The sequence below is a fragment of the Prionailurus viverrinus genome, chromosome E1 (assembly GCF_022837055.1).
Source record: "Prionailurus viverrinus isolate Anna chromosome E1, UM_Priviv_1.0, whole genome shotgun sequence".
Classification (NCBI taxonomy): Eukaryota; Metazoa; Chordata; class Mammalia; order Carnivora; family Felidae; genus Prionailurus; species Prionailurus viverrinus.
The window spans coordinates 44211802-44228586 of record NC_062574.1 but is presented as its reverse complement, the minus strand read 5'-3'; the positions used below and the strand labels follow the sequence as shown (position 1 = coordinate 44228586).

Sequence of the window (16785 nt, the reverse complement as noted above, 5' to 3'; positions counted from 1 at the left end):
AGCAAAGGGTTGTCTTTCTAAAATGAAAATCCAGGAAGATCACTCTCTGCTTAAACATTTCAGTGACTTCCCAAATTCCTCAAATTATTATTTTCCATAATTTATTGAGTCAATTCATCTTTTAATGTTGGACTTTTATTCTAAAATTTTATTATAACAAAGAACCCTTATGATGAACATTTCTATGTATCTCTATGTACATCCCAAACTACTTTATTGTAGGGGCAAAAGTTGTACTCATTATTTTTACCTATGTCTGATTTTGAGGATTCAGTCATCATCCTGGATACTGGCCAAGGATCAAGGGCTGATCCTTTTGGTCACAGTCACAGCCACAGTTTCCTTCTGAAGACACACATTATGACATGTCAACCAACAGGAATGAAATAGTAAGGAGTCAGGAACAATATTAATCAGTACTTTTTGGTGTAGAGGCCTATTTATTTTCATCTCTACTATCATACTGAAATGGGAAGGATATGGAGAAAGAAGTAACAAACATAGTGAAGATTTACCAACCATGCTTTGCCATCGAGGAAAGGTGTCTAGGAAGACCTCAAGGAATACGCGAGGAAAATATTTTGAAATAGAAGGGTCAGTGGAAACTAAGAGGAGTTATGGAATGTGGTAGTGTGGTAGGATGTAGAAGAAAGAAGGGACTTATCCAGTGCATCTCAGTAATGCTATCATCTATTCAGGCTAGTAAGTGGTACATTGGAAGATAGCCCCTACGAAGACTGATTCACACAGAAGGCAGAGAACAAGATACCACCTTCATTTTCTAAAAATGATCCTTCGGACAAGCATCCCTATCATTTCTATTTTCTCTTTATCAAGCATCATCTTCTGGGGTGCCTGGGTGTCTCGGTTGGTTAAGCATCTAACTCTTGGTTTCAGCTCAGATCATGATTTCACGGTTTGGGAGTTCAAGCCCTGTGTTAGGCGCTGCACTATCAGTCCAGGGCCTGCTTGGGAGTCTCTCTCTCTGCCCCTCCCCCACTCGCTAGTGCTCACTATCTCTCCCAAAATAAATAAAACTTTCTTAAAAAAGCATCATCTTTCTCAAAAGGAAAACAATCCAGATAATTTGAAATAATCAGTAGAACTGGGCATTTAGTGAACAAAAATAAATGGTTTTGAGAGCCCAATCAGAAGTTAGATATGCTAGATGTTAGTGATACTAAGAATAAGAAAGAAAGAAAGAAATCTGGAGACATAGCCTACATGAAAATAAAAGTGGAAAGACAGAAGGAAATCTGCTGAGATTTAAAGAAACATACGTATGTATTAGCAGAAAAGATTGAAGTTGGATTCTTAACTCCATTTCATCTTCTTTGGACATCTTGTCCTTTCCCACCTCCATAACATAGTGTTAAACTTGTATTTTGAAATTAGACAGATGATAATATTCTTCTCAATAATCAAGACGAGAGAAGAAGATAAATTTACCTAAGCTGATGTTATTGGGGAAGATTCGAAGATTGAGAAGCAAAACCAACTGACTTAAGAGGGAAGATGCATCATTACAGCCTTGAGGCATAGAAATGGTCTTGAATAGATGAGCTCATTGCTGAACTTAATAAGGGACTTGCTGATCTTTAAGCTGTTGGCTAAGAAATGCATTCAAAAAGGGCATATTGGTTTGCAGATGGGGAAGGATAAGCACCCTAAGCAATATTGTACACCAAATATGGAACATTTATGGGCACATTATTTATAAAGTTGAGCAGCAGTAGGTGGCAGAATGATGCATGAGACCTGAGCAGTAATGAAAGGAAGGTGGTGCACTACTTACTTACGTTAAGAGGCATGGCGAAATAGCTGCAAGAAGGAAAATGGCCAGATCACCCAGGGAGCATGGACTAAGACCAGACCAAGTCTCCTCTGGAAGACAAGGAGGCCTGTGTGCAAGAATCAGGGAACTGTGTGGGCAGGACTCAGGAATATGTACTTTTTCCATGTTTCCAAAGAGTATAGAGAAACTATTAGGAGAATAAGCTCCAATGGCCTGAAATCATAGACTTTATCTGTGTTTCTTTGTAGAATGAGTCCAGACCCATTCTGGGACTCAGAGAACTCTTTCTGGACCGTCTCTTCCCTCTCACCGCCAGCCACCATCTCCCATCCATCAGTTTGTAAGTTCTACCCACTGTCCTTCTTTAAAATATTTTAAATCCATGCAGTAGTATTATTGGTATAGTTCAAGCTCTTATTTATTACTTCTGCTGATACAATGCTCATGTATAGTGCTGCAGCCAGACTGATCTTTTAGACAAGGGAAATCAAATTATATCTTATTGGCCCCCTGCTTAAATTTCTCCAATTATCCATTGTTTTCAGGATCACATTTCGCTGTGACATATAAGGTCTATTATGATGTAGCCTATACCTAGTTCCATTTCCACTGAACACCAAATCTTGCCAAACACACACACACACACACACACACAGGTGTTGCCACACACGTATACCCACATATATACGCATAGCCCCCACTCTGTTGAACTACTGAGCTCCTTGCTCTCCTCTAAATAGGCTATGATTCATTTTGTTTTAGCATATGCCACTTTGGCCAGGAAAGCTGTTACCACTCTCTTCTACTCCTTGAAATCCAAGCTTCAGGGTAACCTCTTCCTAGAAGGTTCTTCACAGTGTAGCATCTGGTGATTATCTCTGTCTCAGTGCTGGTAATAGTCTATTAAAAATGAGATGTTACCTCATCCATCCTCCACCACGTGGCTTGAGTCTGTGGAGAGCAGAGATCTCTCTCTACAGATCTTCAGTAACTGTTATACAAATGGGTGAATCAAAAACAGCTCAGAAAAAAATTTTTTTTTCTTATAAATTATACAGTTTTATGTATGACCTGAGTTGGTTGGATCCTATACTTGGGTACAGGGGAGGAAAGCTGTAAAGAACATCATTAGGACTTTTGGGAACATTTTAACATAGATTGTGGATTAGATATAAGCATTGTATCAATGCTAAAATGGGTTTTGATAATTTTGTAGCTATGTAAGAGAATGTCCTTGTTCCTAAGAAATACACAAGGATATACTATATAGTAAAGTGTTGTGATGTCTCCAACTTACTCTCAGTGGTTCATAAAAAATATATATATATATATACGTATATATATATGTGTGTGTGTATATATATATATACACATATATATATGTACAGATTGATAAATTACTGCCTTCACTACTGAAACTTAATCAGACCTAGGTTCATTTAGTTGCCTGTAATGTTTTCATTTGTCTTTAGTCTTGTTGTGTACAGTTTAAAAAAAATTTTTTTTTAAGTTTATTTATTTTAAGAGACAGAGTAGGTGAGGGGCAGAGAAAGAGCATCCTAGGCAGGCTCCATGCTGTCAGCATGGAGTCCAGTGCAGGCTTGAACCCATGAACTGTGAGATCGTGACCTGAGCTGAAACCAGGAGTCGGACACTTAACTGACTGAGCCACCCAGGTGCTCCAGGTCTGTGTGTACACCTTAATGGCCCTGAAGCCATGAGCCCTTTTTGTATATTCCCATAGTGTCTAGTTTGCTCTGATTAGAAGGATGTAAGATGTCCTGGTCCTGTTGAGAAACCACTGATAACACAACAAATGATGTTCAGTTGAGTGGGTGAGCCACAGTTTTGGTGTACTGGAAAAAAGAAAGGACAGAGATCCAGGACACCTGGGTCCCCGACTCTTCTCTTCACTAAACAGTTGTGCGACCAGCAGCAAGTTATTCCTGTCCCCTTGCTAATGTCATACTTTATGAAAAGAAGTTTATGACTTCCGATATTCCTGTTAGTCCTAAAGCTATATGCCTAAACATATAATGCTTGGAAAGGAGGATAAGAGTCCAAGACTCATTCATAACACAGTATGCATATAAACCAGAAGGAAACAAAACCATGAGTAATTGGCCAAAATGGACAGGGGCAAAAGATATTCTGTTGCTGCCTAAGATGAAAGGGATGGCCTTTCAAAGAGGAAGCACTACATGCAGTCCATAAAAGTCCTAAGTTATCATAGATGAAAGACAGAAAACAATGACGGAAGAGGTACACAATGACTATCAGAAAGAAATCAGACAAAGTGTCTCATTCTTATAAATGGGGTACTATATGGTTATAATGAAAAACTCAGGGCCACATGTAACATATTGATGAGGCTCAAAAGAATGTTTTGCATAAACAACCAATGAAACAAGTTGCATAAAGATATGTACTGTATCATACTATTTAAAAAATGCTATATAATATTATGTACTGTATATATGAAGGAAATAATCATAAATATAAAATTTTGGACATTGGTGACCTCAGGAGAATAGATCATTAATAAAAGGGAGAAGTGTAATAATTTTGGAGATTGATGGATAAGAAGCATCAATTTTAGAATAATTTCTTAAAAGAAATTTGGGCCAATTCAAAAAATGTCAATATTTGACAAAAATGGTAAGTAAAGACAAATGATGTTTCTTAGATTATTTGTAATAACTTTGTGTATGTTGAATATTTCATAATGAAAGATCATATCTAAAAATAAGAGAGAGGGTAAAAGTGGAAGGTGAAGTTGTCTCAAAGTATTAGGGGTAAAAAATTTGGAGAAAGGAACTTAAAAAGTGTGATAAGAAGATAAAACTAGACAAAATATAAGAAGTGCTTTTGCAAATTTGTTCAAATAAGCGTGGATGTAGAGCCCATTTGCATTCTGAAGGCAGAGAGCAGATACCTTATATGTATTAAGAAAAACATGAGCTGCATATTTGTAGCCCATGCTGTCTGAATTCAGGCATCCAGATTCTAGAGTATAAATCAACCTTTCTTTTTCTTGTGCTTTTGGCTGAAGTTTTGTAGAAAGATGTAGCTTTATTTGGGGTATGTTTTTTTTCCTCTTTGGGGAACAGGAGCAAATGCGTTATGTGGCCATTGTTTCTGACAGTTCATTTGTGCAGATGAAACAATCCATTCATTTGGTGAATCCATGGACTCAATGGCTTCCACTTTGTACTTTTTGAAAAATATACAGCATTTCAGGCCCCTGGATTTACATTCCACAGACTTTCTGGTATAATGGAATAGTTTTGGGTCCCTCGAGGGCAAGCATATGGCTCTGCAAGAGTGTTGATGGCTTTCCTACGATGTGGGCATGTGCATTTCTAAATGTTCTCACTTGGAACAGTTCTTTAAAAAGCTCTTTGACATATAATGTGGGAAGAAATTCTTCTCAATGACCATTTATGAGAAAAGTTGCTTTATAGACTTAGGTTTAGGGCTACAGTGTGGCTAGCTCATCTTTTCCTTCAGGCAGGGATGCTTCTAAAATGAGAGTAAGTATCATTTTTAATAGTAATTTGAAGTAAACCTTTTTTTGTAACAAACATCTATAAAACTCTTAATTTTTCCTTTGGAGTCCAATTAGGCATTTGTGGAAATGAGTATTTAACACACCGGGAATTAACAGAAAATAATTATATATGGGTAGGCAAGGGTTTATCAATTAGCCATTGCCTCACGTTGCCCCACAAAAAATATAATTCCTTACTATGTTTAATGATGTTATACTTGGGGTCATTCTTGTATAATTCTGTCAGGGAGACAATTGCATGGTTGTCATCAGGGTCCTACCAGGTCTATACTGTCTGGTCTGGTAGCTGTGAGAAGCCTGACTACTTTGGGGACAGATGCCCTATGAATAAACAATCAGTGACAAATCTGTGGCATTTATAGGTAAAATTTCAATATTAAGTTCATGACCTTGAAAGATATATGCCTATATAGAGAGGAAGATCTTGAACACCAGGATGGAGAGTTTATTTAAATGGTTGATTAATAAATGAGGATAGATGTTGCTTTCAGCACCAATCTGCTTACAGTTTCATGGTCAGAGATACTAGACAAACCACCAGTTGATTGAAGGAGATGCACTTCATTCCTTCTCCAGGAGCCTTAATAAGATGCTGTGTTTCCTCATCCTTGGAGATGATTGGTTTGAACAAGGCTGATGGGGAAGAAATAAAAGATCAGAAGCCTTCATTGTACGTGCAATTAAGTGACAGAGAAATGGCAGAGAGGGAGATTGTTCACTAGCCTGAACCATGAAAGAGGAAAATGGCTGAAGATATTCATTTTCTGTTGGAATTAATTACTCTTTTCTATGCCCTTAGGGAAAGTTATTTTATTTAATTAAAGAAATTTTGTTTTAGAGAGAGTGAGTGAGCAGGGGAGAGGGGCAGAGGGAGAGAGAGAGAGAGGGAGAGAGAGAGATAGAAAGAATCTTAAGCAGGTTTCATGGTTAGCACTGAGCCCAAAGTGGGGCTTGATCCCATGACTCTCAGATCATGACATGAGTCCAAATCAAGAGTTGGATGCTCAACTGACTGAACCACCCAGGCACCCCAAAACAATACAATTTTATAGCTCTTATCTTTTTCTTTTTTCTTTTTTTTTAATGTTTATTTTTGAGACAGAGAAAGACCGAGCATGAGTGGGGAAGGGTCAGAGAGAGGGAGACACAGACTCTGAAGCAGGCTCCAGGCTCTGAGCCTTCAGCACGGAGCCTCACGAAGGGTTCAAACTCATCAGCTGCGAAATTGTGACCTGAGCCGAAGTCGGACGCTCAACCAACTGAGCCACCCAGGGCCCTATAGCTATTCTCTTTTTTTTTTTTTTTTTTTTTTTTAATTTTTTTTTTCAACGTTTATTTATTTTTTTTGGGACAGAGAGAGCCAGAGCATGAACGGGGGAGGGGCAGAGAGAGAGGGAGACACAGAATCGGAAACAGGCTCCAGGCTCTGAGCCATCAGCCCAGAGCCTGACGCGGGGCTCGAACTCACGGACCGCGAGATCGTGACCTGGCTGAAGTCGGACGCTTAACCGACTGCGCCACCCAGGCGCCCCTATAGCTATTCTCTTAAAAATGCTTTTTTTTAATAGTCAATTCTCTACATGTCTGTCTGCTTCACTCTGAAGCAGGGAGCTGTAAGCCTCTGGAAAACTGCCTGCTAGGTTTAGGGACTGACTTCTGCACTGAATTATTGAAACAAATTTATAGGACTCTCAAAAGAGCACCAAACAATCTGATTACCCCAGAGCCTCAGTGGCTCAGAGCGCCCTAAAATCTCCTGATATTGTTCTAATTTACCCATGGAACCTATCTCAGACCACTGTTTCCTTTAACACTATTTTTCTGTAATATTTTTAAAGCATGGCATGGTGGTTTGAGTATGAGTTTGGAAGTCTGTATGCTTAGTTCAAATCACTGCTTCAAAATTGTATAGTTTGGGAGACCTGGAAACTTACTCTATCTTTATGAGCCTCAGTTTCTTCACCTGTAGAATAGAGAAGACAATTTTATCGAGTACAATATGTGTCAGTTGGGATGCCTTGTGCTGAAAGTTGACAGGAAACCCCAATTCATGTTGGCCTACACAGTAATGAAATTTATTATCTCACACAAGTGGAAGTCAGAGAGATAGTTTGGTTCTGGCAAAGTATGATCAGTGGCTCAGCAGTGCCCCTCAGGACTCAGATTTTTTTTTCTTTCTCTCCCCTGGTCCATCTTATGGTGGCAGTGTGGCTTGCATTAAGTCCAGATATCACACCCAGGGATATTGATGTGATCTCAGAAGAAAGGGTGTCTCTTTCTTGCACATGCTTTTTAGGAGTAAGAAATCATTTCTAAAAGCCCCTCCCCAGACTTCCTTTCATATTTTATTAGATAGTCTTTGGTCACATGCCCATGCCAAAATCAACACTGAAAAGAGGAATTGCATTGCAATGAGTATCTTAAGATAATCACTTAGAATTCGGAAAGAAACAACCATGACTGCCACACAAAGGATTTTGTTTAAGTATTCGATGAGCTACTGCATCTACAGTAGTTCAAACAATCCTGGGCACAAAATAAACTCTCAATAATTGTTACGTCTTATTAGCTACTGATCAGTTTACTAATTTATACTAATGTGAAATTATAGCTATTATTTGATAATGTTTTTCTAGGAGCGTGGTTGTTCCAAAGAGCCATGGGACTTTAAATCAGAAAAATATTTAATGATGGGTCTGCAGACTTTGATGGCTTGCATTAGGACTCCATTTTGTGGGCTGAGGGTACTTTCATGGAAAGCCATGCATTTGTGTAATGAGAGGAGTTACATCCTTAGAATTTCAGCTGCTGTTGGGACTGGGAAGTTAAGGGAACTAACAGGAGGAAGAAAAAGAAGAGCAGAACAAAAATCTCTCAACCACGATGTGGCCAAAGCCCCTTCCCTTCCTTGAATGCAGTGAATTACCTGATCTTTATGGCTATCACAGCCCCTGCAATGACTTTAGAGGGTCTCTTTTCTCTTAGCAACCCTCACACTGTCTGGTGATTTTCCTGGTGTAGCTGCAGGTCCAGAACAATACCAGGTAGAGCCCATTGAGCTCCAGGCAGTGGGGGAGGTATTCCTGCAAGTAATCGCTGTTGTTCTTGTGCTGTCTCCAACTCCTTCAGAATTCTAACCACAGAATGGAGAAGGAGAAGGAATAGACCCAAAGGTTTAAGGTTGCTTGGTGTAGACTGAAGCAGGAATGGAAGTGAGCTGCCTCACAAATCATTCTTGAGGAGCTCCAAGGTGAAAAAAGGATCTGTTCATAACAAATAATGAAGTGCCATGCCATGAATTTTCCCTCCTTCTGTACATTTTATTTGTCAAGAGGATAGATTCTGAATAGGGAACATATTGTAGCTTGACCTCAGGGTTCAAGTAAGGGTCCAGTTTGACTCCAAAGTTGAAGAGACTTAATAGGTATTTTCTACATTTTCTTATATGATCAATGTATAAATTTGGCTGGGGTAAGCTTTGTACCTTTCTGCATGACTCCCTCCCCCCAACTCAGACCCATGACTAATAACAACAAGGGGAACTTCTTGAGCTTAGTGATGGCAAGTTTGGTTGAAAGGGGCAATGCAGGTGCTTCTAAAGCCCTCACCTCAAATGTGCCAAGACTCTGGCGCCTACAGGATTGGTTTGGGACTCTTACAAGACCAGCCATTCTCTGGGAAGTTTCCAAGAACTTCCTGTTACTAGTCAGGCAAAAAGAGAGAGATGAAGAAAAAGTAAAAACAACTTCATTTCTTTTGGGGAGTTCAGCATAATTTTTGTGGTTTTAGTCAGATTCAGAAAATGTTAAGCTTGCAATAAAATGTCACCTTTTTGGTATATCTGTGGGTATACAGATGGTTACTGGTACTGTTGGTGGTGGTGGTGCTGTGGGGGTGGATAGAGAAATTCTTTCATCAGACTTTTTCGAAATACTCTCAATGACTGTTCCTTGACATTGGCCAACTCCTATCAATTCTAAATTTAATTAGTGGCTTCTCTCTGTGGCCTTGAGCTTAGTTGCATTATCATGTACTAATATTCTCTCAAATACTTAAATACCGTATTAATAAATGTATCTAACACGTACCCATGGAATTACTACTTTTAGTACTTTCTTTGGGACCTTTAAGTAAAAGAAAGATACAAAAAAGAAAGCTCTTTTTGTTATTGCAAAATCTCCTAAAAGCCTTATTTATGTATTTATGCATGTATTTATTTATTTTAGGAAAAGAATATCGTTAAATGTCTTAGCTACTGCTGGTTGAGCTGCAGCTCAGGAAGCTCTCATCTCTCCTCTTTGACAACGTTATTCAAGAAATGTTGTCTCTCGGTTATAAATGTTTTACCTCCCCTGCTAACAGAGTACAGAGTTTCAAAACTGACAGTAGTACTTAATGTACAGGAGTCTCACTGCATTTTAATGTAAAAATAACAGAAGAGAAAACCATTCTAAAAACCTGTTGGAGACAATATTGTATAATGCATTTTAAAACAGAGTCCTCTTAGTAATTGGCTATTAGGAAGGAAGAAAACAAATACTGTTAACCCTGGTAATCATAAGTTTACCAATACCCTTCTGTCTATTTAAGCCTCCTGCCCGACTTTCCCACTCTCCAGATAATATCATACACATTTTCTAATTGTAAATGAGTGGCCAGTTTATTTGGAGGTCTGCTATAGTCAAGGCAGATGCATAGAAAATAGATCAATATAGAAAAGGGAATGATCTTCATAGGAGCATATTTTTAATAGCCTCCAGCAAGCACATTCAGTACGAGTGTGGCTAAAATCTAACAGCCCCTACATCCACATAATTAATGAATATCAGTTAGTAAACTAGAAAGCATGAATTCCAGTTTCAGTATAATTCAAAGTGTTATAAATTACTATAGTCATATCTAGTATTTATTCTTTTATTTGTCCATTTACCTATACATACAGTAAATATAGGTTGAGCTTAAAATATCTGTGAGTTACTGTTTGGGAACTCGGGGTGCAAAGATGAATATACATACTCCTTGCTGTCAAGAATTTCCCAGTGTCTTTCCAGGAGGTAGGGGAGGGGAGATAGAGACTCATAATAGAATGTAGTAAATGCAGTGATAGAAATTTTAAGAGGGAACTCGCAGTGCCTAGAAGAGAATTGTTATCATAGCTTAGGAGTGATCAGGAAAGAATTTGTGCAGAAACTACTGTCTGTACGGTAAACTATGAGTAAAGAGATAGTCGTAGTAAGGAAGGTAATGCAAGGGAAGAGATCCAAGCTTCCGGGATAGTTTATGCAAAATCATGCAGTTTAAAATAGCATGATATATGAGAGATTATAAGCAATTTAATGTTGCCAAAGGCATCTGTCAAGGAGGGGGGATATTAACAGGTAAGACTATAGGGGGAGACAGTAGATCTCTTTGAGGGCCTTCCTATGACCTTTTAACAACTTGGATTGATCTTATAAGAAATTGAGGTATCATAAGACTGTTTAAACAAAGTGTGGCATGGCTAAATTTTTGTTTCCAATAAATGATTCTCTGTAGAGGATACATTTAGGCAATGATATGCCAGTAAATGTTTAACAACTGCTTGTTTGAAAACAAAAATCTTGGGGCGCCTGGGTGGTTCAGTCAGTTAAGTGTCCGACTTCGGCTCAGGTCATGTTCTCATGGTTCCTGGGTTCGAGTCCCGCGTTGGGCTCTGTGCTGACAGCTCAGAGCCTGGATCCTCCTTCAGATTCTGTGTCTTCCTCTCTCTGCTCCTCCCTTGCTCATACTCTGTGTGTGTGTCTCTGTCTCTCAAAAATAAACATTAAAAACAAATTAAAAAAAAAAGTCTTGATGATAGCATTTGCCAATTTCCATGATGTAAATAAATACTCCCACCATGGTAGATTTTAAGCTACTAATTTGAAGCCACTGAACCAGAGCTGGGAAGAGAAGAGCACAAGTCTCATGAGCCAGGACAGCCCATCCTGCCCATCAGCAGATTGGAAGGGATAGTTGAGGAGAGCTAAGACACATTAGGAGACTTGCATAGTTCAGGTGAAAGATAACATGGGCTTGTTGAAGTAAAGGAGAGGCAGCTGATGTAGAGTGAGGATGGCTTGGCTGTCCTGGAGATTGTTGGATATGGAGGATGAGAAATGACTAAAGATGACTCCCAGGTTTCTAGTTTGGATCGCAGGCTTAATTGCCACTAGGAGAGAGAAATCTGGTAGGAAGTGTGCTTTAAATAGAGAATGTAGTCAGGTGTGGAACACTCTGACAGTGTATCCAATCATTGGTGGTCTGTGTGATTCTGGATTCTGGGAGTTAAGAAAGAGGTGGATATTAGGAGAAGAAGGTTACATATGGGAGTTACTGGTCTCTAGGTGATGATTAAAAATGCGAGTGAATAGGATTGACCAGAGAGATGTAGAAAAAGATGAGAACATAGCTTCCCAGTTGCTGTGACACAGTATTTGTGGTGTGCCTTGGATAGGTCTCATATATATATATACAAACATGTTGATTCATTTAACTTTGGGGCTGCTGCTGGGTGTCCTGGAATCACGGAGCAGGGCTGGGGCCATCAGAATCTCAGGCCCAGAAACCTTGAACCACAAGCATCTTTCTCATTCCCCTGTCCATATGCTGTAAAAATGTCATCATCTTTTAAGTGTTACTTGGTGCGGAAAAACATGTGAAATACTAGCATATTTTGCAACCACAGAGTATGTCCTCATTTAAAGGAAAGGGGAAGGAAAATAATCTTTATAGAAAGGATACCAAAGGAAAGATCAGAAGGGGTCAAGGAGAACCTGGAAGGAGTAATATCAAGGAAACTAAATATTTAAATTTGCAGAATGAACCTTCTTGCTGGTCATCAGTTACCAATGCATGCCAGTTCATTTGCTTATCATCTGTTTCATTCATTTATTTATTCATTCAGTAATTCAGATAGTCACATGCATGTGTCAAGTCCCTATGAAGTGTCAGGTGCTTGACTTTTTGAACATTGGTCATTTGTTTGGTTCTGGCTGGTAGCATAAAGCAAGCAAACATTGTAGCCAGAGAGAAAGTAAATTAGTCTTTAATGATTCAAAGATCTAGAGATCATCTTAGCATTCCTACCATTTGAGAGAAAGTGAGCATTCCATCAGGTACTTCACAAAATCAAGGGGATTCATTCTGGCATTTTGATAAGAACCCCCCTTTAAATTATTTTATTCCTTCAGGAATACTTTTTGAGTACATATAGCGGGTCAGACACTGGGCTGAGAATTCAATAGACAAAACAGAAAATATTCTTGCTGTTATGGAGCTCACATTCTAGAAGGAGGAGATAGATTATAAGCAAATGGATAACTACAACATATAGGTTGTCAGATGGTGATGGGTGCTAGGGAGAAAAATAAGGCAAGAGAGGGAGTAAGAATGACTAGGAGAAACTGTAATTTTAAATAGGGTGGTCAAGGAAATTCTAACATACAAAAAATATATTGAGGACGTCATCCTGAGTCATAGTAACGAAACTCAACCAGGAACCCATTTGAAAATCTGATGCATTTTATTTTCCCAAAGCAACTTATTCTCATTTAAGAACGCTCTAGGGACTGGGGCACCTTGGTGGCTCAGTTGGTTAAGCGTCCAACTTCGGCTTAGGCCATGATCTCATAGTTTGTGAGTTCAAGCCCCATCCATATTGGGCTCTGCGCTGATGGCTCAGAGCCTGGAGCCTGCTTCAGATTCTGTGTCTCCCTCTGTCTCTGCCCCTCCCCTGCTTGCATTCTGTGTCTCTCTCTCTCAAAAATAAATAAAAACATTAAAAAAAAAAACCCTCTAGGGACTAATCTTATATGCCAATCTTGGCCCATGAGTACATGGATTTATTTTGTATTTGTATTAGTTAATGGGTAAACTTTTCTTTGCTCAGTGTTCTAGAATGAATACTTATCATCAAGTTCCATGTGTTAAGCAAAAGGAATACTTGAAGTGTCCCTAAAACAGTCTTAGGTCTCCTCTGGCCTTGAAATGGGATATTTTGAGTATCTTAAATTTTATCCTCTATATTGTCTCACCCACCTCATATCCTTTTATTTCTGTAAAAAGGCCCACTGACAATTTTATTTCCTCTGCTGATACTTTTCCCCAGAACCTCATTGTTTTCAGAGCTGGCTGAAGCCAATTCCTGATTTGCTAACTTCACTCTGCCTGAGTATGCTGGGACCTGGGTGGAAAGCTGCTCATGGAAGTTTTTGCTGTGGGGTGTCTGGGGCAGAAGTAGCAGTGGTTATAATGAGGTCCCTCTGGTCCTTTGAAAATTAACCTCCCTTGGATGACATTCAAGATAGATTTGTATTGGACTGAGGTTGGAAAACAGGTGTACCTTATTTTACCTAATGTGTATTTCATGAAAGAGTGAATGAAATCAGGTTTGGTAAATCAAATCCTGTCTGAAGTACTCTAATGAAAATCACTGAGAAATCACATCTTATAGTGAATCCTTATGGAAAGTGAATAATTGATGTCAAATTTATCTTAGCACAGTCACAGATTCATGTATTCAGGGCACATCTGCTGGTGTTACACCTTTAATGAAAATTTGGGGAACACTGATTTATGCTCTGGTCAGTGTGATAGTCCAGGCTTTATTGCATGAGATGTTTCCTTGAAAAGGAGGCTGTTGGCTAGGACAGGGGTCGGCAAAATTCTTCTGTAAAAAAAGCAAATAGTAAGTATTTCAGGCTTTGCAAGCTATAAGGTCTCTCTTTCGCAAGTACTCAACTCTTCCACTAAAGTGTAAATGCAGCCATAAGATACCATGCAAATGAATAAGCATGGCTGTGTTCCAATAAAACTTTATTTATGGATACAAAAATTTGAATTTCATTTAATTTTTATGTGTTGTGAAATAGTCTTCTTTTGGTTTTTCTTTCAACCATTTAACAATATAAAAAATATTCTTAGTTTGTGGGGCATACAAAAACAGATGGTGAACTGGATTTGGTCCATGGGCTGTAATTTGCCAACTCCTGGGCTGGAATGTTATGTTATTCAGGGTACTGCTCACACATCATTTTCTCCAGGTTTACATGAATTTTGTTTAGTGGAAGTTTGGGGCATTGTTTTCACATCTGCATGTTTAATGGCTAAAAGTTCCAACATTTCCTCTACTTTTGGACCAGTTATATAACCTTTCCGACTCAGTTTCTTCACTTGTAAAATGGGGAGGATGATACTTGCTTCCAGTAGGTGATAGGCAGATTAAATTATATGGTGTGTATAGAGCAGGCAATAAAATATTTCATTCAGTAAAATAACATTCATTGTATAACAATAGGTGCTTAAGAAAGAGTAACATCTGCTCATATTCTCGTTGGAAAAATCTTTTGCTGTTGACAATAAACTGAAGGCAGGAATGTGGTGAACTAGTTGGAGGATGACTGGCACCATCCCTCTTAGTATATTGTGGGTTGTCTTGTGTGGATGCTTTTAGCCACGGAGAAAATTTGCCCCTCTTGAGTATTTCCAATCCTTTGTGACTTGGCCATTGGGCTGGCAGGATGAGTGGGCCTCACCTGTTGCTAGATGTGTTAATTTGACATGCCTCTTTAAGGTGCAGTGCATGGGGATACCTCCTAATTTTATCAGCCAACATATCAATCAGTTTCCCTCTACCAGAAGACCGTCTTAGTTCCCTTTCACCAGTCACAGGTATTCTTATTGCTGTTGGTCATCATTAAATTGTGAAGGACGTAGTTTAAAGGGCTTTCCTTCCCTAACACTTTGCTTTTTCTTTTCCTTGAGTATGTACACTAGGTCACTGTGATACATTTTTAGATGGGTAGGAAAAATTCACCATAGACAACTCTGTACTGGATTGGAGGCAAAAACTGGATACTGCAAGTCAGTATCATAGGGTTGCCTGGGTAGCTCAATAAGTTAAGTGTCTGACTTTGGTTCAGGTCACAGTCTCGTGGTTTGTGAGTTCAAGCCTTGTGTCAGGCCTTGTGCTGACAGCTTAGAGCCTAGAGCCTGCTTCGGATTCTGTCTCCCTCTCTCTCTCTCTCTCTCAAAAGTAAGTAAACATTCAAAAAACAAGTCAGTATCACAGCAGGATGAGGAGAACAGTTGTGGAAAATGTGGCTCTTACAGGACCCTACAAGTAGAGCAAGAAATAGGGAAGTCTGAAGATCTCAAAGATTCAGTGGCATCTGTATAAGAGGAAGCAAATTGGAGTTTGCTTTTTATCATCCACTTTTGGAAGGAGGGTACTGCTACAATAGCTGTGGTTCTCTCTATTGTATGGATAAAACATACATATAATTTGGTTTTTGTTAACAATATAAGAAAAATACAGCAAAATACCCAAAGCACATTGTTTGTTGTGTTAAATGTATGTATGTTCTATAGAGTAGACAGTAAAGCCACTACCAAGGGGTAACATGAAATATCAAGTGTGGGTTCCCCACTGTCCAGGGCCTGTGGCCATAAAGATGAGTGAGAAGGTGGTACTAGGGCCTGCTGTTTTATGGCCACCAACAAGGAACTGCTTGCCTGTAACATTCCTTCCAAGTTTGATCACTTCTTTTCACTGTAGAAATGATTTTTAGAGTAGATTCCTGCCCACTGACAGCTGGATTATGGTTAAGAATTATTTTCACCAAGTCTATAAAAGCTGAACTTCTACTTTTAGACCATGGAAGGTTGTTTCAGCGTTAGTAACCGGGAGTTTGGATTCACAAGGTTCCCTGTTTTCTGTATCTACCTTCCAGTTCTTAAAACTTGAGAAAGAAGAATCAGCTGAGATGTCCTATCTGGTTAATGTTGGGGAAAGGCTCTCAAGCACAATAAAAGATGAAGTTGCTGGGAAGCTAGCAAGCTACTGGGCAGCAGAGCAGTGGTCCAGAAAATAATAAACGTTGAGGAGGATGTGGGGAAATAGAAATTCTTGTGAATTGCTGCTGTGGGTGTAAAGTGGTGTGGCTGCTTCGGGAAACAGTATGGCAGTTTCTCAAAAAAGTAAAGCTAGAATTACCATTTGATCTAGCCGTTCTTCTGCTAGGTATGTATCCAAAGGAGTTGATAGCAGGGACTCGAACAGATATTTGTCCACCCATGTTCGTCGTGTTATTCACAATAGCCAAAAGGTGGAAGAAACCCAAGTGTGCATCCATGGATAAATGAATAAACAAAATGTGGTTTATACGTACAATGGAATATTCTTTCTAAAAAGGGAGGAAATTCTGACACATGCTGCAACATGGATGAACCTTGAGGACCTTATGCTAAGTGAAATAAGCAGGTAATGCAAGGACAAATGCTTTATGATTCTAGTTATATGAGGTACCAAGAGAAAGTAGTCAAATTCATGGAGACAGAAAGTAGATTGGTGGGTGCCAGGGGCTAGAGGAGAAGGGAATGAGGAGTAAGTGTTTAATGG

General features: G+C 39.1%; 1 protein-coding gene across 1 annotated transcript in view; it reads right to left on the bottom strand.

Annotated features, from left to right (window-relative positions):
- LOC125151220 (uncharacterized) overlaps positions 1 to 16462 on the bottom strand; it is a 63229-nt gene extending 46767 nt beyond the window's left edge. Inside the window, exons 1-2 of the mRNA XM_047831847.1 lie at positions 16381 to 16462; positions 5873 to 5999 (exon numbers count right to left, since the gene is read on the bottom strand). Coding sequence (XP_047687803.1) covers positions 5873 to 5999; positions 16381 to 16462 — 209 coding nt within the window. The remainder of the gene's footprint in view (positions 1 to 5872; positions 6000 to 16380) is intronic.
- Between the last annotated feature and the right edge of the window lie 323 nt (positions 16463 to 16785).